The following is a 25,818-nucleotide window of genomic DNA, read 5'->3' as shown; positions in this document are numbered from 1 at the left end:
AGGAAATACACAGAGAAATCTATGAAACATAACTAACAAACATATTATGATCAGTTAGTACTTACGGATAACATAAATCTTGATATACAATAGACTCAATTCATGTTAAATAACAGTTTGTTCCCAAAAAATGCTTTCTTTTCTTCGATTGTTTTCTCATAATTATATTGTCAATACCGATGCGGCAACAAGAGTGTTGAAGGCAGCTGAAGTTCCAGGCACTGCAGATGACGGAAATTGGCTGCCGGAAGTTGTCTGGTTATTTCGGAAAATATATAGTACCATAACCTGTAAGGCAATTTGTTTTAGGTTAAGTCTCGATATTGCGTTCTTATAAATAATTCTATGGTCTACTAGAATAGCTTAATCCGTGCGGTACATTTGAATAGGATTTGTTCAAGTTGTGTGTGCCTTTCTGGCATTGGTTATACATTATTATTAAAAGAAATAGCGTCGAAATGTGACTAGGAATAGAGAACGCCTAATGTTTATTTCACTGCTAAGGTTTCAGCTTAAATAGAATGTGACGTCTGCATCATCAGTTGTAATGATGTGTATACATATAGATTATTGCAATGATATAGGTGAATTACACTGTGAATTGCCAGTGATGTCATCTGTTAGACTGTTTGCGGTTGCCAGCCAAAAAGAAACGAAATTTTTGTGCTGACGGCTCATTTCGGGCACCAGTATTTTAATGTAATCAAGAAAGGGACATTAATATACATTTACAGACTTTCAATTAGCATGCAAGGCAATACGAATGCACAAGGAAATTAATGTTTTAATGGCTAATACTTTATGAGTTATAATGTTCGAGACAGCAATAAAACACTGTTCCGACTAAATTACGATGCTATGTTTAAACAAATGTCACGGAAAATTAATCAGTCGAAAATATGTTTCTGACAATTGTATCTATTTGTCTGACTGATATCTGGATTGTATTACTTATGTGCGATTTCTTTTGACCATTTCTGACATTTTTGGGGACTGTCTAACAGATAAAATATTATTTACATATTTTATTTCATTCTGGGTTTCATTTGCAATTATGACGGAGCTATTAACAGAACAAAAAGAAAAACATTGTGTAGACTTAAAATGTTGACGCAGCAAATCATATTGATATGATTTTTTCCGTCAAAATTTTCGCTAGATGTGTTTTCTGTTTGGCTTTATGTTATGTTTGTGTACGCTGATAAATAAAATATGTTTGAACTTACCTTGCAAGAGTTATTTTAAAGATAGCTTTTTAAATCTAAATATATTAAAAGTGTTGTCATTGTTCCGAATTGAAACTATGTTGTTCTTGTTTTCATGCATTCAAAACAAGGTTCATTCATTGGTAATATGATATTAAAACTAATGTACAACAATAAAGATAATAATCATACAGATGGAAAATGAAAAAGACCGTTGTTGCTTTAAGGAAGATCATGTCACCGAAAATAATTAGAATAAACATTGGTGTGCCTGTCATATATGGTATTGATGATTACTTTTATTTTATATTGACTGCCATAAGAACTTCAAGTGAATTAGACTAGATGGCTGTTCTTTAAATAAAAGAAACAGATGTTTCCACCTCTGGTTGTCTGAGTTCCACACCAATTGACATTGGGAAATACAAAAGACACATTTATATGGAAAGAAAATTATAGGATGTTTGATTCAAAAACAGTGATTCATATACAAAATATATCTACTGTTGCAAGTTTTATCTATTTTTATTGAGTTTAATCGTGTGCTGAACACTCGTTTCGTTATGCTGTTGTTACATTACAATGATGATGGATCGTAAACTAGGGACAATTGGCCTAGATACTGCACTTAATGTTTGCAGATATTATGTCATGAAAATTGTAATAGATTGGAACGACTCCAGACGCTAAATAACTAATATTTGATATAGATGTGATATATCAATATATCCTCCACTAAATATATTGCCGATATCAATGTATGATGTATTACATCCTTCTCCTGTCAATTAACATGGTACAATTGATTTTAGAGCTAGTCTGGTAATATTTAGATGCATTCAATATATCCTCTACTAAATATATTGCCGATATCAATATATGATGTATTACATCCTTCTCCTGTCAATTAACATGGTACAATTGATTTTAGAGCTAGTCTGGTAATATTTTTCCCTAGAACCACTTTGTATTTTCAATTAGGTTTAAAGTAGGCCCTATTGCAAAACGACAAATAACTTTCATAAGACCTAGATCTCCATATTTCTTCTTTTAGCTTCAGTTTTGATGCATTTAAAGTACATTATAATTTTTTCCTATATCAATATGCAAAGAAAAAATCAAACATCACATTTCATACATATATATATTGTTGCTATGGCATCTAAAGAGTGCCCTGAGCGCAAGAAAATAGTGTATTCATTTGCTTTTATGATTTGTATATAGTTATGTTTGTAGTATATGCGCTTACGACGTACGTTAAGGCCGATCTGTTTAGTAGGAGAAAGACAATTAAATTTGATAACGTTTTGGTGACGCCCGATAAAGCACATTTCTACCAAAATGTGTGCAAAATGTCTTACATCTGCCGGCTTAATCTTATTTCAAATACTCCAATGCGACACAGCGTTTTAAAAGACAGCTGGGGTCCAAGACAAGGCCTATATAGGAAACTGTTTGCCTTTAATCGTCTGGTAAAGTCAGACTCAAAAGAGCATAGCACTTTTTTTCTTTCATGATATTTGATCTATTAGATTGCATTTCCTTGCAAATGCATTGAATTATATGACATTTTTCAAACAATGTTCAGCCCATAATTCGATGGCAAATATGAAACCCAATACTTTCTTATAAAATGCTTAGAATAAATCGAATGGGGTATGCTCAGAGATGCCATAAAACCCCATATCAAGACGAATTACAATGATGTTGTTACCATAAAAGCCGCAGATAATTAATCAGTCGGAAATGTCTTGCTCACATTGGCTTAACATTTTGTCTGGTTTTAAGTAATATTGCGTTACTAATGTGCGCCTTTTTGTGTCTTTACCTAGCTGTATTGGAGAATGTTTATTGTCGAATATCTTTAATAAGATCTAAATGGTTAATCCGATTTGTCGGACAGCTTTCTAGAATATATGCTAGTACAAGAAGCTTAACTATAGATGTAGAGCTAGGGCGATGCAAACATAAAAAATGAACAAATGTCAGCCAAATGATTTTTACACAATATACAACCTTATTATGAGTAACAAAGTCTTACTTAAATATTGAAACCCAATAAGAAAAGTCAGATTATTTTTTTCATCGACTGCTTTAAACACAGTTTCAGTTACAATAAGATTATTGAAATTAAATACTATTTTGTGCATACAAAACTGTAAAAAGTCATTTACTGATTGTTAAACTGTCTTGGAATTGCATGTTGGCTGACGTGTGTTTGCTTTGCTTTGTTGCTGGCGCGAGAACAAAAGGACCATTTAATAGATTCGTTTTTTTGCAGCTTTGTCGTGGGTGTCAGCATTTAAATGAAAGCAACAAGGTATTTATTGAGTCTGCATGAGGCACAGGATGCTAACATAATGAAAATGCAAAATGGTCGACATTTTGTTATTGCATTATCATTCATTAAGGCACAGGGGCAAACATATTTCGCATTTCATTTTTCTCCTTTAAATGCGCCATTTAAATGTATATTCCTCACTATCATCACTATTATTGCACTAATGGACAATTGACGAGACATGTACTTGTTTATTGGATTCATAACATTTGTATTGTCAAGTAAACAAGGGAGATGGCTGTAACAAACATAGATCCATTCGTCAGATGTAGATAAGCGTGATTTGTACATATTGGATTGAAAAGGAATTGTACACTATATATCACTAACATAAATTAAAATTAAAGAAACATCAAAACACACGTATGAGTTTCACCATTTTTACAATAATAAAACAAAAGGTGATCTCTCAGGTTTTTCTTGACCATTCGTATGCAGCAAAACCTGTTAATTCCATTGCCTACTAAAAGAACTAGCCCAGTATCCTATAATATGGTTTGTCGCTGCTGCAAAAGTACACATTTAAAAGTTTAGTCTTTTAAATAACGTGAACGGAATTTCTTGTCTTCAGCTTTTAAATGTTGTTATAGTTCTATGTCATTTACTTGCACTGCAATGCAAAGCTTTTCCAATGCCAGAAATATTTCGTTCTTTCAATTTGTGTTTTAATAAACCAATGAAAAGGCGTGTTTCCAAAGTCCAAATCCATCGATATGTATGATTATGTTCAAAACAGCCATACAACACCAAAGCAACGTGCCAATTTCATTGTTATCAAAAAAGAAAAGATAGCTTATTCATGTGATTGCTTGCGGATAATCATTAGCCGTTTTATAGTCCTTAAATTTTATACGTGAGAGCCGCGGAGCGAACGCTAACACTAAACGAATAAGGGACATGATACATTTAAAGTCAGAGTAATAGAACTGGTTAACTGTGTAAACAGATTCATGAACGAATACTATAATATCAACCATGTAAGGTTTTTAAATGTTTTTATTTGTTTCTGTAGTTTTTCACGTAAGTATTTCAAATTATCAAGGAATGTGACAATTATTTAGCCATTAGTTAGGGCCGTGCTTCGCACGTGCATATTAGCGCTAAAACAATACATACATTATGCATATCATGAACAATGATGAAGTTATGGCAGATGTTATGTTTTTGTTAGACTTTTTCAAACGAAAAGTATTACCTGAACGGGAAGACAGAGCTGACCAAATGATATATGCATTGGTATTCCGGTATGATTTTTCATTATGTTGGTTTTCACAGTTGCAATACGAAAGCAAGAAATATTTTCTAACGAACGGTAGGGATATCCCTTTCTTGCCTACTCCTCTTACCGGGTACATTCCTTTAAAGTTTCATCAAATACTGATCATAATATAAATCAAATTCATGTTGTTACATCAAAAGTTTTATCACAAAATTTGTTAAAGTTTTGAAATAAAATAAAAGCTATAATCATCTAAGCAAACTATTTAAACCATTTTAAATGGTTATCTGATCGTGTTGTCGCAGGTGCAGAACGCTGACATTTAAATGAATTCAACAGCGATATGAGGATGTAACATCTGTAATAGCATACCTTCGTGTTTAAAGAAGAGCTCTTAGAACGAACCGCGTGATTAGGATAACTTATTGTCGAATGTATCGGCACAAAATGCTTATGTCGCTATCAAAAGAGACATCAATGTTCTGTGGCAGTCAATCTGTTTTCTTTATGATAAATCGTTTCATTCAATTAGCAGGGTTCAAACACCTTTGCAATAAGCTTGCAAATAATAAGAGCAAGCATGCCGTTAGCTAGTGTTAACAACTATAAAAGTAAGACTTAATTCGCAAACGAACGAATGCAAGTATTGCTATGCAGATATATGTCATGGTTCAGGGGCACAGCCTATTTAGTTATTCAAATCATGCAAACAATATCGCTATTGACAACTAAGATACTTGATGTTATTTTGTATATTCTCTCTGACGTGTATTGTTTGTATGTTTTCTATTAGTTTGCATTGCCCTGCAAAATTAAGCCTAGATTTCGACTGATGAGCCTACCGTCAAAAGCGCGTATCATTGTGAAGATTCTTCAGCAAATTATTCAAACATTATTCCTCGGAAACAAACCGTGACGACGACAAGGTTGACGACACCATACAGAGAAATCATTACCTCTTTTGCTATTTGTCGCAGTTGATACACAGATATAAGATGCTATTTAATATTCACTGCTAATGTTATCTGAACCATTTATTATGGTCAATCTTGTATTACTCAATAAATACTTCGCATCCTCAGATGTAGTTCAACAGAACCCATTAAACACATTTTATTATTTGTAATTACGATGCAATATTTAGCGCAAAAGGCACAAAAAAGTATCGGTCGGGAATATATTGCCGACAATTGTTTCCCATTGTGTCCGCTATTGATAAAGATAGTTTCGCTTATGTGCGATCTTCCTTACCATACTTGACAGAGAATGGGACTGCTTAACAGTGGTTTAGACCAATGAGTAATCGAGTTTGTCTGACATATTTATGAAAACAACATGCTTCGTGGAGGCATTGTTCCTTGTCTTTTGCACTGAAGTTAAAAAAATTGGTTGAAAGTCACTCAAAATTAATTTCATTTGGTAGACTTACTATTCCGAGAAAAGTTATTTGTTTTTATTTTGGTCGCCATTGTACCAATAGTTCTACTTGAATTTGAATTCCTTGGAACTATCTTGAAAGTGGATCAGCCGTTTCAGGCAAGAAGATTTGGTAAGTTTTTCCAATCAAAATCAATGTATAGAAGCCATCCCTCGTTATGTTCTTTAACGATTCAACTCTGTTTCTGAAATCGTGGTTGATGGCTACTCCATTACCATTTATGTTCTTTTTTTAATCGGACCAGTAATGCTACAGGATAATTTTATTATGCTTCCATTTCAATTTGCAATAACATTATTTTAGTGGAATCATGTTAGACTATTGTCTGGGTGGTTGTATCAGAATAGGGCTTATCGTTTAGGGGGTTTAGTTTTGACACAGACTGACACAATATATGTATAGTTTCGTGATCTGAAAACGGTAAAGTTCTATACTTAAGACTTGTAATTATAGCAATAATTGCATTTGATATTTGACAATTTGAGTTTGTTGATGAATTCAAACGTACAAGTGAAAGCAGTTTGTGTTGATATTTCCTTAGTAAAAAGTTAATTCCTTGCTCACTTACTAACTTAACCCAACACATAAAAGTACAGAACACGATTGTGACTCAACATTTATATAAAGAGAGAGGGACATTAATGTGGCCTTTTATATGTGTGCATTAATTCACAAAGACTTCAAATGCACGAAACCTCTGCATTACCAAATATTTCAACGGAATAAAGTAGTGAATGCGCATTACTAGTAGAACATGGTTAAAAAATAATATTTGTTTATAGGAACAACAAAATATCGAAATCAGAAAAAAAAGAAATAAAAACAAAAAAATCGAGATGTTTACATAGGTTTAGAGCTTTTTTCTCAATTCGGTCTAAACTATTCTACGCACTATTATGCATTTTTATATATTTATGGTAAATACGCTGAGATTGATTAAACGCATCCGTTATTCAGCTGCCTCAGAAAATATTAAAATATTTTCAGATCAAAATTGCCCTACATTTAATCATATCCAGACAAAATCTGAAGCAACGGGTCGGCATGATATAGTCGGACGATGAATTGTTTGTGGCTTTCTACGTGGAGATATTTTGATCATCAATTGGTTTAATAAGGTTTTGTATGACTTCGCTGAACTGTTTTTGTTACCATTAAAGGCGAAGATCATTTATATATCGGAAATGTTTTTTTTTCCTGACGATTGCTTTCGATTTTGTAGGGTGTGATTTAGTTCACTGACAATGTTCTCTGACAAAAAGTCAATATAATCTTAAAGATAAATAACGAAGGATTAATAAAAAATTATTTACCCAAACGTCTGTTCCAAGCGGTGAATGTACATATTGAATTCCAAAAGGGGTCCGCACTAAATGTCTATAATCAGGTGCAATTTCATTCCCATCTGAGTTATTTGTTTGCCTGTGTGGTCTGTTTTTGGTGGTATTTGTTTATGTGCTAATCATGTCTGTACTTTTTTTTAAATATTTAACTCAGTGTCGTTAATTTGGACATTTTCTTGTGCCCCTGAATTGGATATTTTTTATTCGTATTTCCTTCTTCTAATAGAAAGTAGATGGATGTATTACATACAAAATTCATTTCTTTGCACGGATACGAGCGAGACTATGTTCAACCTTATAATTAATGCAGAACTGATGTGGTTGTCTAATAGACTGTTCCTAAAAGGATTGGTACACATGTAGGGAAAAGTGGTGTTGTTAAAATACAATGGAACGGATGATACGGATGTCTGGAATTCAAATCTGTCTAATTGACCAATTTGTATTGATAAATGACATGAGTGTACATTCCAGATGGTCTGAGCTATGACACAAGCAATGCCTACTCGTGAACAAAGTAAGTCCATTTCCTTCATAGGAATACAACTGTTTAACAATTAATTCTCCTGTCAGTTACACATGATTTTTAAAAATACACAGCTATCTTCTTTTTTTGACCCGCATATAAGTCAAATTGTTAATATACCTGATTGATAGTAAATACTATGAGTACATGTATGTCAAAGATTTATATAGAGATTTTTTTTCAAATGATGTCACAATGACGCGGGAAAAGATCAACCACCTGAAATCATTTTTACAAACAATAACAAGATTCACAATGTTCATGTTTATTGTTATGCGATGATTCGCGATCCGAACTTATCCGAAGATGATGCGTTCATCGGTGGATAACCGCTTTTGCCGTTTATTTAAGGAAATAAAGGCAGTTCATTTAAGGAGATAAAGTGGAGGTGTAAATATACGACAATTAACTAACTAAACAAATGTAAAACCCAATTTACACAAATACAAACACCATAAGACAAGGCATACGTCATTGTCCTAATGAACCATAAACTAAACATCATCATTATAGACGAATTTCTTGGAAGTCACTTAATGCCAGCTGAAGTTTATGCCAAAATAATATGCAATTGTGCAAAAAATGCGAAGAATTTCTAGAAACAAACATAACATAAATTGGAGAGACAATCATGCAGCAGCGCAATAATCAGGATTATAATTAAACGAACTGCCTTATCTGGCAATAAATACCGGTTGCATTTTCTGATTTGATGAAAGCATGATGTATTGCTCAATTTTACAAACAAACAGTAGATCTATATCATGTTATTCTTACACCCTTATTCTGATATTTTTTTAAAAGATGTCTGGTATAAGAGGTGTTTGCAATATATCAGCCGTGTAAGCCTTTGCGAAATTGCAATACATTTATAAGAACAATGTATTGAGATTTTGCTTTAAAAAAAATCGAATACATATGTTTTGAACCACAGACATGTTCAGTTATGGAAGTCAACGGTGCATAAAACCAAAAATGACTAAAAAGCCTATCAACTACCACTCTCTAGAAACAAAGTGTTTTATTAAATGTTTAGGGTAGAAATATGTCGTTTAAAATACGTTTTGTACCAATAACGGACAGAAACCATTAGCAAATTGAAAAGTTATAACAACTTTACGAACATATTGTCAGGAAAAATCAAATAATGAGACAATAATTCAACATTGCTGTTTAACGAGTGTTTTTGTATTTCAACATTTCCATTAACAGGATGGAAAGGAAGTGAAATAATTTAAAACAGAAATAAAAAATAACTTAAATGAAACAGCAGGATTAAGGGCTTCACCGGGTCTTTTCCATTGTATTTAAAAAAATCAATCAGCAGACAAAATATTACAAATAAATGAAAAAAAAATATAAAGGGAATAATTATTTCTCGTGATAACCAATAGTTCATATTGATGTTCTCAGGGCATAATTTAGCCCGGGTTGGCTCTGTCCATGTTATTACAGGCTAAGAAGTAAGACACCGCATTGTTGTTCTCAGGGCCTACTTTTCCCCGGTAGGCTCTTTCCATGTTTTCACTGGAAACCAGTAAGACACGGTTTTGCTGTTTCCAGGGCATACTATAGCCCGGGGTGGCTTTTTCCATGTCATCACTGGGAACGAGTAAGACACGGTGTTGATGTTATCAGGGAATACTTTAGCCTGGGGTGTCTCTTTCAATGTCATCACTGGGAACCAGTAAGACACGGTATTGTTTTTATGAGGGCATACACCCCGGGGTGTCCCTTTCCATGTCATCACTGGGAACCAGTAAGACACGATACTGTTGTTACCAGGGAATACCTATGCACGGGATATCTCTTCCAATGTCATCACTGGGAGCCGTTAGACGCGGTATTGTTGTTCCAAGGGCATACTATATCCCGGGTGGGTCTTTCTATGTCATCACTGCGAACCAGCAAGACACGATATTGCTGTTTTAAGCCCACTTTAGAACGGATTTGCTCTGGCCATGGCATCCCTTCGAGCCAGAAAAATGCGGTATTGGTGTTCTTTGGGCCTCCCTGATACTCTCTAACTAGTATTGGCTGTTTTCAGTTTCTCCGCCTGTCACTAGGCAATAAATATGTTTTTAATCAATGTGGTGATCAATGTGTCATAAAACTGTTATGTGTTTTATCACCTGTCCATACAGTACTTACTTTTTTACTGTTATGTTTAAGTCAAACAAAGACCATATAGAAAACGGGCATAAATATGGCTCCTATAAGGTTTTCCTGGAGGTTAATCTTGCCAAATATAATTATTCTCTTACGACCGGTAAAAGTCCCTTGTTAAATGATTAATGTATTTAAATAGCATTGTTCGTGTTTAATAACATTAAAAGAAAATTCATACGTACCACGTGTAAATCGATGACAAAATCGTTCGTGATACTGATATTTTAAGCAGACAAACAAAGTGGTTAATAGGTGTACTTGTATTGTTAATATCTTTGATTCAATGTTTAATGACACTGTTTGTGTGATTTTCATTTTGCAATGTTTTAAAGGTTGTCTGCCATTAATGTACAGATGGATTTGAATAGACGACTAAATCCTCTCTATTTTTTTTTTGTCAATCATAGTGCCAGTTTTCAAGCATGTTAAATGTTCATAACTGTTAGATCGATTCTCCTTTTTCATACAACATTTACTTTTCAAACAATATCTGTTGTATTTAATTACAATAACGAAGTTTATTTTTTGGAAAGATGACATGTGTTTCATCAAATGAGTTTTTTTTTACGTTTCCTAAACAAATGTTCCCAAAGGATTATCAGCATGGCGCCAAATTTGGAATACATTCGTTTTAGGAAGCAGACGCAGACTTACGACTGAATAAGCTATCTAAAATAAAGTAACAAAAAAGAGGCTATACTTAAATTTTACAAAAATGAGGTATTATTTAAGCAAATGTGACAAACCGAAATCGACAGGGACTGCCTTTGTTAAGTGAAATTCGTTCACGTGTTCTGAGCCTTCTGATTTTTTGTTTTGTTTTATGTCTTTGGCGTTTACCCTGTGCCATTAAACGGTGTTTGCGCATCAACCGAATTAGATTTGTGATTAAGCATTATTTTCTGAAAGATATCGCTATTCGTATTCATCGTCAAACCACAAATAAGAAGACAATTTGCGTCACACTTTACTTTGCTTATACGATTTTGTGCCATATGTTTGATGTGCTTTTTTGCACAAACTTTTGAAATCTGTATATCGTAGTTTCAACGTCAACCATCAGAAAATGGCATCTCATTCAATGTTCGAAAAATGCATTGCATAATTACGGTTAAATTCAAGCGATACTCAATTATATCAGCTTGATTTGGACAAAAGCTGATAGCTTATAGAATCACGCTTTGGAATCCGTGTCCTGTGCAGAAACCAGAACTAGCGTCCTGTTTTAGAGGCCATTGGAATATTTCCATAGCGGGCTACGAACGCACAACTGTTGCGTGAGAGGTGGACACATATTCCACAAGGTCACCTTTTGCATAGCCTCCTGTTAATCAAGATGGTAACACACACTAGTTTGGTAATTATGGAATTTGCGGTACAAACACTAAACCTTCATTTAAACGTTTTATTTTAGAAAATGATATGACACATTCAATCAACACACGTAACAAAAATGAACAGGCAAGTGCATTTAGAACAATATAATTATTATATCATGAAAATTCTGAAATATTGTTACACGTAAAGAGAAATATAATGCTGATTGTTTCAATACTAAACATGTATTCCAAAGTGAAAGAAAAATCGCACAGTCAGTCACCTCAAAATGGATCAAAGGTAAATAAGCAAAACACAGAAATGATACAGTTATTTTTAAAAATGTACAAATACATGTAAATATAAAGTGAGGCTTCGAGTTACTTGCACGTGTATATGTGAATTACTCTTATAGTGGTGCGCAATCATGATATGTCTTCCCTCTAATTAGTATGAAACGTCTAGTCCATATACAGAACACTTGTATGATTTGTAAAGAAGGTGTATGCTCATGGAACTTGAACGGTGCTTGGATTTACAAAATCAAGAGCAAATAACGCGAGAGACAGTGAGTCGACAGGTACAAAATGTAAAATAAGATTTCGCAAACAATTTTCAAAGTCAACTGATATGTTTACGTGTACGGGCAGCTGTTAAATGTACATGCGCATATACAATTGTGTTTCGCAACCGCTCTTATATATTATTAACTTATAGACATACCAACATAATCGCTTGCTACATCCGACTGTAGTTGTTGTTGCTTTTAAGAGTGAGATAAGCAATCATCTAAATGGTACATAGTAAGAATCACGAATGTTTCCTGACAAGTGACACGTCTTCAATGTGATCATATCTCATAAGTGGAAAATAATGTGTACAAATTATATCGAAACATTTTTACTTGAGAGATTGAATTTTTGTTTTAGATGAAAATGAACAAAACATGAAACCTGTTATAACTTTATATAATAAATAATAACTTAATGTATGGTGGCTTTTCGTTCATGTATTAAACAGAGTAGTAAATGATAGAAGCTATGTGCGGTCACCAGGCAGCAGCATTTAACGTTGGAGCCAATGGCCAATACAAATGTCTTATGTATGAATACCGGATACCTTAACTTTAGCCAGTTCTCATATTCAATTGACATTATACACTATGGCTCATTATTTATTCCTTGCGACTCAATAACCTACCGATAATACATCTGTTATAAATATAATCTAAACTGATAAATAACATCACTCTAGGCAATGCTACTCTAGCATGATACTGTCAGTTAAGTAAATGTAATATTTAAAGCTTTTATCAAATAGTAAGACTGGTAGAGAAATGTTGTAGTCACAACAGCGTGACAAATACCGTATATGAGGGTTTACGATGTTCAAGTGCCGTACTATGCTGGAAACGTTTAGACAGAACATGTCTTTATATACCGATTACTCTGAGTCAGTGGCAGTCCGTAAGGCTTAAGGAAGGGTGGCGCACTATATTTGTAGATTAACATGATGTAAATTAGATTGAGCAGATGGTTGATTCAAAGCATGAGGATGTACGTGTGGTTTCGGAATGCCCTTTAGCGTGCTAGATTCATCCATACAAGTCACGATACTGGTTCCCCGTACTGAATTGATGAAATGGTCATATGGCGTTTGTACTTTTTATAACACGTAATGCCATCAAGGTCTAATGTCACAACAACATTAACTGAGCATTTGGCAACGAGTTGGAAATTGTTGTTTGAAGATATTGTTGTCAGAGAAGATTAGAGACTGTATCTGATTCTCCGGTCCGTTGTGTAACGGAGGGGATTAAGTGATGGCTAAGTGTAGGGCTGTGCCTTCTTGAGCTTGATAATGGATCAATGCAATGTTGTGTTCGAATGAGTACGTATATTGTTAATCAGTTTATATCCAAACTACTTATGCAGTGATCAATTTGAATACGCTCTGACAAGAAACTATAGATATACAGAAATGACATATTTGAGCCAGCCGTTTCAAGATTGTGGAAAATAACATATTTCTAGATGTATAACTTAAATAAACTAGCTGGCACTTCTTTGGCAGTTGATGACACTGTACGTATGTTACTGTATTAAACAACCTTGCGCCAGTACGATTCTCTTTCTCTTTACTGGTGACAGACTTTGTAACGTGCACTTTGTTTATGTTGCTTGTCACTGAACTGTAAAGTCACAATAATTTCGTCTGAACAGTAGTCACGGAGTTTGGAGTTGTTTTTGAACTTGAGGTTTCCAAGCAAGGTTCGAGACTGTTTCGCCTGGATTGACTATGGTCGGCTGTCCTCTGTGTCACCGAGTGATTGAAATGAAGGCTTAAGGTAGTATTATACTTTCGGGTGCTCGATAAACGATCCATCCACGCTCGTCGCCAGGTACGCTTGACTTGTGTTGCCACCTTAAAATATCACTGACCTATAAAGGTATGTATAACATTGATCCCGCTAATTCATAGACTACAAACATTCATGTAATTGAAATCATGAACACAAGCGTGCTAAAAAAAATGAGTTGGCTTTAGTTAAAGATAAATAAAGAGTTGTTAGCACTGTTTTGAAGCTGGATAATGCGGTATATTACGCCTTAAAATGATACATAATTTTGAAATTAATTCAGAAAACGTTGATAAAATCATGCTTACCTCTCCATTGAAGAAACAGAAAATCAGAGCAACCACAAATCCCTGAAATCATAAAATACAAACTTCCAATCGCATTGTTTAATCAATTATGAAGTCGCATCTCCAACATCTGTCGATACAAATAAGTTGCCAAAGAAAATAAATATGTGGTTCAGTCATATAACTTTGGCAATCTGTCTTTAAGGCGATACAACATAAGTCGAAAACACTACATGAGCACAACATCAATATAATATTTGATAAACGCTTCCATAGTTGAGAGACGGAAACCGTATACCATTTAACCACATTAAAGCTCATATACCACATTTAAATAGTGTTAACGTATTAATACCGCGTCAATTTAAAACTGATATCGGCTTACTTACATTCATCTACTTGTAAGGAAAATCTCATAAAAGTCAATTATCTCTTTAAGCTAATTGAGTCTGTATGTAATTACAATATAACTATTTAAAAGGCAGCTAGACATATTTGTTTTATTACCTGTGAATTTGAAAGGACTTCTGAGAAACGCTCATAATGGACACTCCATGCGAGTTCGATCGGTGTTCTATATATAGTAACAGCCAGCTGTACGCCAAACAGAGGTATGAGGACAAAGGTAGCCTTTAATGCTCGTCTGCAAAACAAAACGGTTATGAAGCAATTCAGGTATCGACAAATATGTGGATGATGAATACCTGGTGACCCCATGTTATTGTGGAACTATTGACAGGATCATGTGTGCATAATGACTGAAATCAATTAATAAAAGATATACCGAAAAAGATTGTTTACTCAATTTTACGTCCGATTTCAACTAAAGTTAGGAGCAAACATACTTTCTTTTAAACAGTATGACCATGATCATAAACTTTTTAACTTAGTTATTAGCTATCAAATACCTTTCGAGTGATACAAAATTGTTAGCACCAAGCATCGACATTGAACATTTACGTTAATGGACCTATGAAATAGCTAGCGGGTCGGATTCGTTATGTTCAATTTAAAAACCGCTGCAAAAAGAATCAAGACTTTGTTGTTTATCTGGCAAACTACTGACTTTTAGAAAAAAATACTTCCGATGACCATGTTTGTAGGATTGTGTCCTCAAATCAAGCTATATTTTTACAAAAATTCTCGAATATCATAACAATACGCCATCAAGTAACATGTATTCGTTAATATAGTGTTATTGTATGTTGTTTTGCAATGAAAATGATTGCATATTATAAACATACATTATGTTTCTGGAACATTTTATTTGGAAGTGAATCTTTCATATATACAACATTATGTTCTAGAACTATGAACTGTATGATACTAATACATGCAATAATGTATCTTATTCTTACCTGAAACTACTTGGCTCATTCGGATGTGCCTGCAGTTGAGTCAACAGTATTCTAAGAATACTGCACAGGAAAAATATGTTGACCTGAAGATTACAAACATCTCATATTATCTTCATTTTGTTATGATATCAATGACCTTCTCAATAATTTACCATATATAGCATATTTATTGTTTAATATATTTATAAAATATCTCTAAATGAAGAAACTGAAGTTTTCCAAGGAATATGCCATACACATTATCTGAATTTATTGTCCATAATACGTCAAAGTATTACGTTACAGGATATTAAAATCATTTAATAGACTGACTGGGAGCCGCTGTCAATTATAATTAAATTGAAAGAAATACGAACAACAACAACATATGACTGATTATGTTGATTTGAACAAGCGTTTATGCAAGCTATGTTCATATTTCAAGGCATACAATCATTGTATAACAAATTCTAACGCGTGTTTTTTTTCATCAACATTATAATGTAAATATTAGAGTCTTAGATAGTTTTTTTACATAAATAATGGCCAAGACAGACAGTGACTTATATTAATTTTATGTATTAAGATCGTTCAAGTTATATGTAATATTACTTTTTCTGATATAGTTATTCCTCTCATATATACTACCCGATGATAGCATTTCATTTCCAACCGTTGTTAATATGGCCACATCGAGACAATTAGACGGCCAGTTCGTTAATCATTAACGATTTCAGTACATCAGTCAGTATGACCTCTTTCATTGACTTTTTTTATAAAACAATTGCTAATTAATTCAATTTACATATTACTTCTTTGAACATACCCGGTTTATCGTTACATTTGTTTTTTGAGTTTAACCTAATATCCGTCACTTACCATGAAATTTCTTAAATGTTGAGTGGAAATGTTTAATTTTAATATATCTGTCATTCTGACCCATTTTTCATCATGTGCATGTATATGAATGTATTCTAATATGTGATGTATTTTGATGAATGAAATTTGTTTAATCTAAATGTATTGTTTCAACATAACACGTGTTTTTGTAAACATTAGGTCGGAAATGAAATCGTTAAAATTGTGTCGCAGTCAATGCGCGCTTTGATTTGGAAATGAGGGCAGGTAAAAATTGAAAACAGTACTTTTTTCACTGTTTGAAACAGAGAAATAGCATTTTTGTTCCAGTGATTAAATTCTGTACGTCACCGGAAAGCAAACAATAACAATTATTCGGTGTATTTGACATGAGAAGCTATTTTTCTGAATCGTTTACCGTACTCAGGTATGATTAACATACATATCGGGAAGTATCCACCAAGTGTTATTATCAAATATTTAAATGATGGTGGAAGCTCCTTGATTTATTTCAAATAATCTAAAAATATATTCTACAATATCTTGTTTTTCAATGTAATGCAAATATAATCGGGATCACTTAAGTGCTGCTACTAATAGTCGATAACGATCTCAAGGAAAACTTAAAACTGTTTGCAAATAGCCGTTGTTCAAGTAACCTGAAGATTATAAATGCCCATATCTGCTTTAAACTCACCACTAAGCATGCGAGGTTTGGGGCATAAATGATCCACTCCTTATCTCCCATACTTATGGCCCAGCAACTAGAAAGGTTAATAAATATAATGGATACAAAGCAATGCTAATTGTTGTATATTAAGATCAAACGAATGTTATAGTATAAATTGCAAAAAATAAAATTCAAGCAACAATGTATATTCACGAGATCCTTTTTGTTGCTGTAGCAATACTTATAATGCGCGTCTTATAAATTTGACAGACATTGATAAAATTAATGCAGACCTTAGGTACTATTACAGCAAAATTGTCTAAAAATTAATTTAATCCTTAGTGTAAGGACAAAACCGTACCGCCTTAAAATAGTACTAGAATGTATGTAGTATAATATAAAGCCGTTAAAAAGATTTGCACTACTTATTGATGTCAAAACTATCTTCGATGAAAAAGAAATGATTTTGTAGGCATTGCTCGTGTCTTTATTTCCTGTACCTTCTAATAAAGTGAATTCAAAAAGCATATAGGCTGTCAGTTGTATCCTGACATGTTATTATCCAGAGCCAATAAAGTCTCACAAGCAATCAGAACCTCTCTTTAAATCTTTTTTAAATTCTCATATTTTATTATTTTTGATCATCAATATTCTTTAAAATATCGAAAGGAGGAAATTTCAAACACACAATTGCATGAAATCCAACATGAAATATGATATTGGCGCCTTGTAAAGAACAGATAATGATGATGGAATGTAGAATTTGTCTGCTTCCATCCGAATCAAAAACAATAATTGCTTTAAAGCATTTCTTAAGGTCCGGATCCACCATAAACACTATGTAGACCGTTGACGTTATAAAACTGGATTTTTGGTTGTAAAAACATTGATATACGGACCGAAAGAATTGAATTTTCAAAGAAGGAACACGTTTATGAAAGGAATAACCCGATATTTATTAAAATAGATGCGTAAAAACCCTGTAGAAATAGTTTAAAGATTGCATCCAGTTCTGGAAGATAAGAATATGAAACTTGTACAATATCAACTATCTGACTGATGATGCTTTTGTTACCTGCCGTTTGCAATGAGAAGACGCAAAACTGCGTATGTAGTGCAATAGGTGAATGGGATTCCTGAAAGACAAAATCATACTTTGCAATGTTCAGTCATACATTGGAACGCAAAATCCGAAAGAGTACATTGTATAATATTTAAGTCTCATCAGACAATAGGTAGTACTTTTTTTATTGTTTTGAGGTTAAAATATGTTGAGATGACATAACTGAAATAAAATAAGTTAATTAAAGTGCTAACAAACGTTACCCCATCCAGCCAGATATATGCAGAGTAATCGTTTTGGTGGTGAAAAGGCGTTTGCAATCAGCCGATACAAATAGAATCCTTCGCAGAACATCCATGCGTAGTTTGTACTCTTGAAATACAGTTTTAGGAATGACAAAAGTTTACACCATGCCTGCAAAAGAAAACAGTTGTGTACACTTTAGGAATAAGTTGTAAGTACACTTTGTAAATAACAAACTATTAATAGCTTACAATGTGAAAACAAGGGTTAAGAGCATGAATGGTATGTAAAAAGAGTGGAAACGTATGTGACGTCACAACCAATTCATCATATAAACGACGACATTCTGCTTGTAACCGTTCGATGTTAAAGTCAGATAATTATATTTACGTATGTTAATATAAGAGTACTGATCTGGTTCACAATGCAGGTTTATATGCATATGTGCAATAGGGTTATATGACAAAATATATGTGGCATGCAAAACATCTGGAGACAAAGAGGCACGTTGGTTGTTACATTTTAAAACAAAATCATAATAAATGACAGATTGTTGACACAGGGGAAGGGGGGGGGGCGTGTTGGTATGTAGTCAGCGTCAAACGTATATTGTTACTGAGATTTGCCCTAATGAGAAAGAAGCTAAGCCGCTTGACAATTAATATACCAGTACTTGGTTGAAAGAAGGTGTCCGACTTTGCCTTGAGTATAAAAGTTCTGCAGACGGGTACAGCATACTTTTTACAAATTTCACACATTTGATTGGGAAGATAATATATTAAATACACAACAGTGTGTCATGCTAACAATGTGGTAGCCGACTTAGCGGCTATTAAGGAATAAATAGCATTGCTACTCCATGCAATTATTGGTTAAGCAAAAGAAATAGTAACATTGCAGGTACATTCTTTTTTGCGTATACCGCTGGTGCAAACGTGTCATGAAATTTTAAACTCTCGTTTTTAACTATAATCTTGAAATAATCTTTTTAGCGATTTCCGGTTATAACGGCATCCGTAAAAATGCATAGAAGAAGTACAAACAATAGTTCATACTGATGAGTAAAGATAATTATGTTAAACATGAAACTAGACCATGTTTTTGGTTTGGCAGCACAGTAGGACACAGAGCAGGGAAAAGTTACCAGGTTTTTGTGCATGAGTGTGTCCGTCACCTGTGGATTAGAGATCTTGTCATAGGTCACCAGTACCGTCCAGAGGATGTCCAACAAATTACTCAAGATAAAAGAAATAAAGAAGTTTATGTGAAGTCTTATTCTGTGCTGCGTTCGAAGATTTCTGAAAGAAAGAAAAATGAAAATATTGTAAAGTATGACTGTGTTTTAATGAATACTTATGAAGGACTGTGCACGAACTCTGTTGACCCTTACTTGTATTCACACTGTAATATAAAATATGAGCATAACATACATGGATGATAATTATATGCAATCAATATCATAATCAATATCAATGAAATACAAATATCGTACTATTTAAAAACTGTATAGCCCGTTCTACTATCAAAAGTATGCATCAGCACGCAGAGGCTTGGGAACAATTATAAATGAGGTCATTTCCTATTAAACGTTACATCCACATACTGTTTTCAGCGCGTTTCATATCATATGCATTAAAAATATTATTTATACCTCTTCCTGGCAAGCAGTAAACAGTAAACAGTAGACAAAAAATATGTTTAATCCCGTGTATGACCAAAATGAATATTGCAATCGTGTCTACGCCTCCCGTGAACTATCAGCAAATATCAGCAATATTTCTACAAAAAATGATAGCTGTTTTAATAATGTCTGACACATATGTTCTGTGATTATGATATACTTACTTGTAACAAAGAAATATTAGCAGAGAGGGTATAAGGAGAACAAGACTCGCAACTTGACAGCCGAGACCAATATAAAGGGTAACCCTCAAGTCCTGAAATGAACGTTCACGTGGTATAATACGGGTTGGTATTCAAAATTGGTTTATTTGGATCTACAACAATGTAACTAATGCGATTACACTTTGTACTGAGCGGAGCAGCACATTTGATACAGTCAATTAAGTATGAACGTAATACTCGCTTTAACACCCCGCCAAATCCACCAAAATATGACAATAACAAACATATTAGGCTCTTTGACCAATTTCAGCTTCTACTAATTTTAGGGTTTGAAATCTTAAAAAAAAACACTATTTGCATTTATTCTGAAATGCAATCGATGAAAATTGAATTACTAAAAATATTACTGAGATAAAAGAAGTAATAGTTTAATTCTTCTTTTTTCAACGCCATCGTTAGCAGCTTGTCTGCTGTCTTTTAATTATATGAAACGCAATGCTGTATGGCTCTATAAACTACATTAGGGTTTTTTCACAGACAAAATGTAATTTCAATGATATTAATGTCACAAAACAAAATAGTGTTCTTTGAGATGATGCGAATCCACCACAAACACGCAATGACTTGAGACAAAAAACGTTTTGGTCACCACCACTGTTCAACGAGTGTTTAGTTTGTTACGATCACTCATGCAAAACCGTTAATTTAAAAGTATTAAATAAAGATTCGATTATTTTGATATTTTACTTAGCATTCAATACATTTGAACAATATGATAACACATCATGTAATAAATGTTCATTATAGATATGCCAAATGTTGAAATGTTTAAAAAAAATGAAGAAAGCAACTCAGTCGGTTGAGATGTTGTCTTTTCAGTTTCACTTTTAAAGCAAGTGGTATTTTCGATCTGTTTAGTCCAAGCAGAACCTAACGTTTTTACCGATTACGCATTATGTTTTCATTGTTCCCATGACGATTAATTATATATGACTGACCCGTTAAAATAGTTTGTGTTTTTTGCGTGTATTACGGCTTGTATTGTCTTTATAAGAACGTTATTGAATGTACGATATCGTAAGTAAACCGTACACGAGGGAACACTGAAAATAATACTTAAGTACTTGCATGCAATTACGGTTCATTTTTAGAAACAAAGACCACAAATAAGAGTGTCATTTTATATGGCCATAGCCAGAGGCAATAATGTTAAAAAAATTGAATTAATCAGACCCGATACCCTTTTGGTATCATTTGACAGTTAAATGCTTGCTGGTGAATAATATGTTAAACAAATTACCCACAAAACCCCACAGAGTTATTGAAGTTTGTATTATAGTTCTTTATTGTATTGTATTGATCTATTGAGCAGTCTCTTCATACGAAAGAAATTATTTGTTATATTTAGTTTAATATATTTCTTATATATTCTTTATCTATAGACAAACACTTATAAACGATATTAAAGCAAATGTTGGTCACCAGGCGTCCAAAAATGGCCATAAATATTTATATGAAAAGCTACAGAAACAAGCTCAGTAGCCAGAGGTTTAAACATTAACCCCTTTTAATGGCACAAGGTAATCGCCAAAGACATAGAACAAAAAATCACCAACAAGAAACACTGAACAACAGAATAAAACTCAGCACAAACAACACAGTGCATATATTCAACATAACAAAAACTAGGTGTCTTTTTCAAGGATTGTTAGGTAACGCCTTTTTAACGGGCAAAAAAAAAATTTACTTGGGGTTTATACCAGTTTGCGTGCACAACCCCACTCTTATCCCACTAATCCTGACTAAAGTAAAAACGCAAAAGGTGAATCTTATGAACGTATGCATTAACTTGAGGAAACTTAGTAACAAAACAAATATCTATAAACTAGGTAAATAGGTAAATCCTAAGTTCTTCAATGATTAGAGATCCCAGCTCTATCTGCAGACAAAGGAATACAATTCAGAGTTCCAAATTCAAACTTTTTAAAGATACGATGCAGTTATTGTTTGAAACTATGAGAATCACACATAGTCAGCCTTAGCAAATAAAATATTTAAAACTGTGTGATCATAGAGTTTCATAATAAAAAGCCTAATTGTTATAAATTAGGTGCCGGATACCATTTGTCTTATATGTTTTCTCTGTTACATTTCAGAATCATAGGTTTTTATATGCAACCGCGAACTTGGAAATGCGCCTAACCGTTGTTGCACTCAGACTTAAATTAAATAATACCTGGTGTTTGCAGAAGATAAGTTTTAAGCCAGAACAAATCATTTTCACTAACAACAAAAACAGCTCACCTTGTACGAAAGACAAGGAGTGTAGTCCGTCCATTCCAAACCATCCTTGCTTAGCCATGTACCATTCTTCAGACAAGTTTTAACTGCTTTACCTGCAAAGACCATTCAACATTGGCAATATATTTCGCTTCGATATGTTTCTCTCTTGTAAAGGACCTTCAATAAGATTGGCAAATGCGTACACATTGAGGTTGAACTGCGCTAGTAGCTTCATTCGGATAAAAAAGACGATGTACTCGTACATGCTCAATTGGAATTACTTATATGATGATTACTAGTACGCTTAAATTGTCACGCGACAATGCTAAAGATAATTTGTAAATTTGAAACTGATTTCTCAATTAATATTGTTTAATTGTACTGGAATATTGGAATAGTATAATTATACCAATTTATAGAAATTACAGAAATTCTGGCAATATATAAATACTATGAATTGTTAGTTGTAATGATGTCAACCATGGAATTAAGTAAGAAAGTAAGTCATTAAGTTGTTTATTATTGTTAAATGTGCATAACATAAATGTTATTTACAATACAAATAAACATACAAAACACCCTGCCCGTTGGGCCTATAAGTGACCTAACTAACAATTCGATAGCATTGGTACATAGACTAACATATTTATTTATATACGTCGCAGTGCTGTTTCTCTTAACGAAAGGGTTCTCAATACAGGTAGTTCTAAATGTGGGAAATATTAATGATAATGTTTGATAACATTAAATTTTGTTGAGGAAATGAAATTGCATTTGATAGCCATATCTGCAAAGCGTAACCTTAAGCACAACGTTTTTACACAAGGTATTTTAAAGATTGTTTCAAGGACCAAACAAGTAAAAATGCAATTACGAGTAAAAGTGTTGTTTATGGTTTTGGTGCATTCAGAAAAGTTTACTAAAGTCAATTTATATTAACTGGACAAATACACGACTTATCAGCAGCGTATTGAATGCTTTAGGGTATTTATAAAGATCGTACAAACTAATCCCTGTTTCTTAAAACATGCAATAACTCACGAAACTCTGGATGTCAAAACACAACGATGCCATTGATTGGAAGCAATTCATTTTGCGTTCTCTTGATAAATAAGTCGAACCTCTCTAAACCTTCATTAAATATTGCAATAAAAGACGACGATTCCTTGCATGACCCAGTACAAAGTTCACTTAAAAATGACAATGATGAAATGAGGTTCTTAGTTCCGCAGCTTCCATGAGTGAGGAAAGGATGTCACACTTGTCAAAGTTAGAACTGATAAATGGATCCCATGGAACTGCTTGGTGCTCTTTAAACCGATAAGCATTTGCAAAAACTATCCATTTGTTCATGAAATGCCAATTGGCGTATTTATCATTCAGGCTATTACTTTATTTCATTGACACAGCCAATTGTCTAAAAAATAGTTTGTACACAATCAGATTCCAAAATATTTTCATATTAAAAAAAAATCAGTTTTAATGTTTAGAAGACCAATGGCTTGTATGCAAGTCAGGACAATACTTAAGTATTGTTAAACTAAATTTCGACAAAATAATCCGCATTTTATATTGGACATAACATAAACCTTGTACTTTAAACAATATAAATCTCGATTTGTTTGTTAAAAAAAGATTCATTAATCTTGGATTGTCGCATTATTGAATCAGTCATTTTATTTTGTAGACTCACTTGCTTTATCGAAGAATATTGTCAACCCAAACCTATCAGATCATTTCATACATCATTGGAGAAGTAAAAGCCTAAACCAGGGTTTAAAATCAAATCATTGATTCAAATATTTTTTCAATATATTGCTTATGAATTTAGCCCTTAATCTTTGCAAATCTAGAAGTATGGGTCACAACCTTCCTAGATTTATGATAATGCAAGATAGTTTAGAATCTGTAACCGTTTTCAATGTAGCTCTTTATGTTGTTTTTACCATGTTCTTATATAACCAATCCAAACAAATATTTTCTATGAAATTCCAAGTGTATTAGAGCTTGAAATATAAATGAATCATAATAATAATAAAGAGAAACACCGGCCATATTTTGCAAGAAAACTATATCATTATGTAGATAATTCAAACCTATTAGAACAGTCTATGTTCTACTGATTTATGTTCTTATTAATTGAACACAAGTATTAGTTGACGCTTTGAAATCCGTTGTCATTACGTCATAGGGTTGTACAATTCCCTGAAAATGTATAAATAATAGTTCATTATCTACATTACCATTCATGCAATGCCTTGTTTAATTGCCATGTAAATTCTCATTTTACTCGCACACGAGCAAGGCCCATTCTGCCGATAGCCATATTGGGTTATTGGGTTATTGGAGCAAAGTGCACAGACAGAATGTAACCCTGATTAGAGCTACACTGGTTCTTTTGTGTATACAAGTGTATAGCACCCCCATGTCACGCTCCTCCCGGTAGACGATTAGTAATGGTTTTAGTGGTGCGTCGGGGAATCGAACCTGCCACAGCTAGATTGACAGTCAAGTGTATACGCCACAAATGACATTTTTTTTTTAGTTTTCATATACTATTTCGTGCTGTCACATGACCATATGGGCCCTGAATTATTCAATAAAAATAGACTAGTAATATCTTTTTCTTTTAAGTGGTTGTATCGATAATACACACAACCAAGTTTCGTTTAAAAGCTAGATTATAGCTGAAATAAATAAAATAAATATATAAATCTGCGAAATATAACCTATATAGATATTATGATCAGGTGTTACTTACGGATGACATAACGCATCTTTAGATACAAAAAAGTCAACAAATGTTTTATAACAGTTTATTCCACAAATCTTCTTTTAATTCTTCCATTGTTTTCTTAAAATTATATTGTCAATACCGATGCGGCAACAAGACTGTTGAAGACAGCTGAAGTTCCAGGCAATGCCGATGACGGAAATTGGCTGCCTGAAGTTGTTTGGCTATTTCAGATAAATAAATAGTACCATAAGCCGTAAGACAATTTGTTTAGTTTTAGGCTATGTCTCGATATTCCGTACTGACAAATGAGTCTATGGACTACCAGAATAATTTCATCCGTGTGATATATCTTTATAATGTGTAAAATGAAAAACAGCAATTAGATTACCATATGACACAAGAAAAATCAACCTGACTAATATAATGGTGGGACGGGCGTTGTGTATTATTTACACAATTTATTATTTGTGCAAGTTGTTTGTGCCTTTTTGCATGGCTTATACAGACTTATAAAAAGAAATAACATCGAAATGTGACTAAGCAGAGTGAACGTCTAATGTGTATTTAACAAATCAGTT

General features: G+C 33.3%; 1 protein-coding gene across 1 annotated transcript in view; it reads right to left on the bottom strand.

Moving 5' to 3' along the window:
• Positions 1-13,757: 13,757 nt before the first annotated feature.
• The window catches only part of LOC128227966 (calcitonin gene-related peptide type 1 receptor-like), a 29,795-nt gene continuing 17,734 nt past the window's right edge, over positions 13,758-25,818 (bottom strand). The window contains exons 3-12 of the mRNA XM_052938958.1: positions 22,525-22,616; positions 20,221-20,312; positions 19,520-19,673; positions 18,396-18,546; positions 18,145-18,205; positions 17,097-17,163; positions 15,563-15,645; positions 14,712-14,847; positions 14,226-14,267; positions 13,758-13,982 (exon numbers count right to left, since the gene is read on the bottom strand). Coding sequence (XP_052794918.1) covers positions 13,758-13,982; positions 14,226-14,267; positions 14,712-14,847; positions 15,563-15,645; positions 17,097-17,163; positions 18,145-18,205; positions 18,396-18,546; positions 19,520-19,673; positions 20,221-20,312; positions 22,525-22,616 — 1,103 coding nt within the window. The remainder of the gene's footprint in view (positions 13,983-14,225; positions 14,268-14,711; positions 14,848-15,562; positions 15,646-17,096; positions 17,164-18,144; positions 18,206-18,395; positions 18,547-19,519; positions 19,674-20,220; positions 20,313-22,524; positions 22,617-25,818) is intronic.

This window comes from Mya arenaria, chromosome 1, assembly GCF_026914265.1.
Source record: "Mya arenaria isolate MELC-2E11 chromosome 1, ASM2691426v1".
Taxonomy (NCBI): Eukaryota; Metazoa; Mollusca; class Bivalvia; order Myida; family Myidae; genus Mya; species Mya arenaria.
This window is presented reverse-complemented; position numbering and strand designations above follow the sequence as displayed.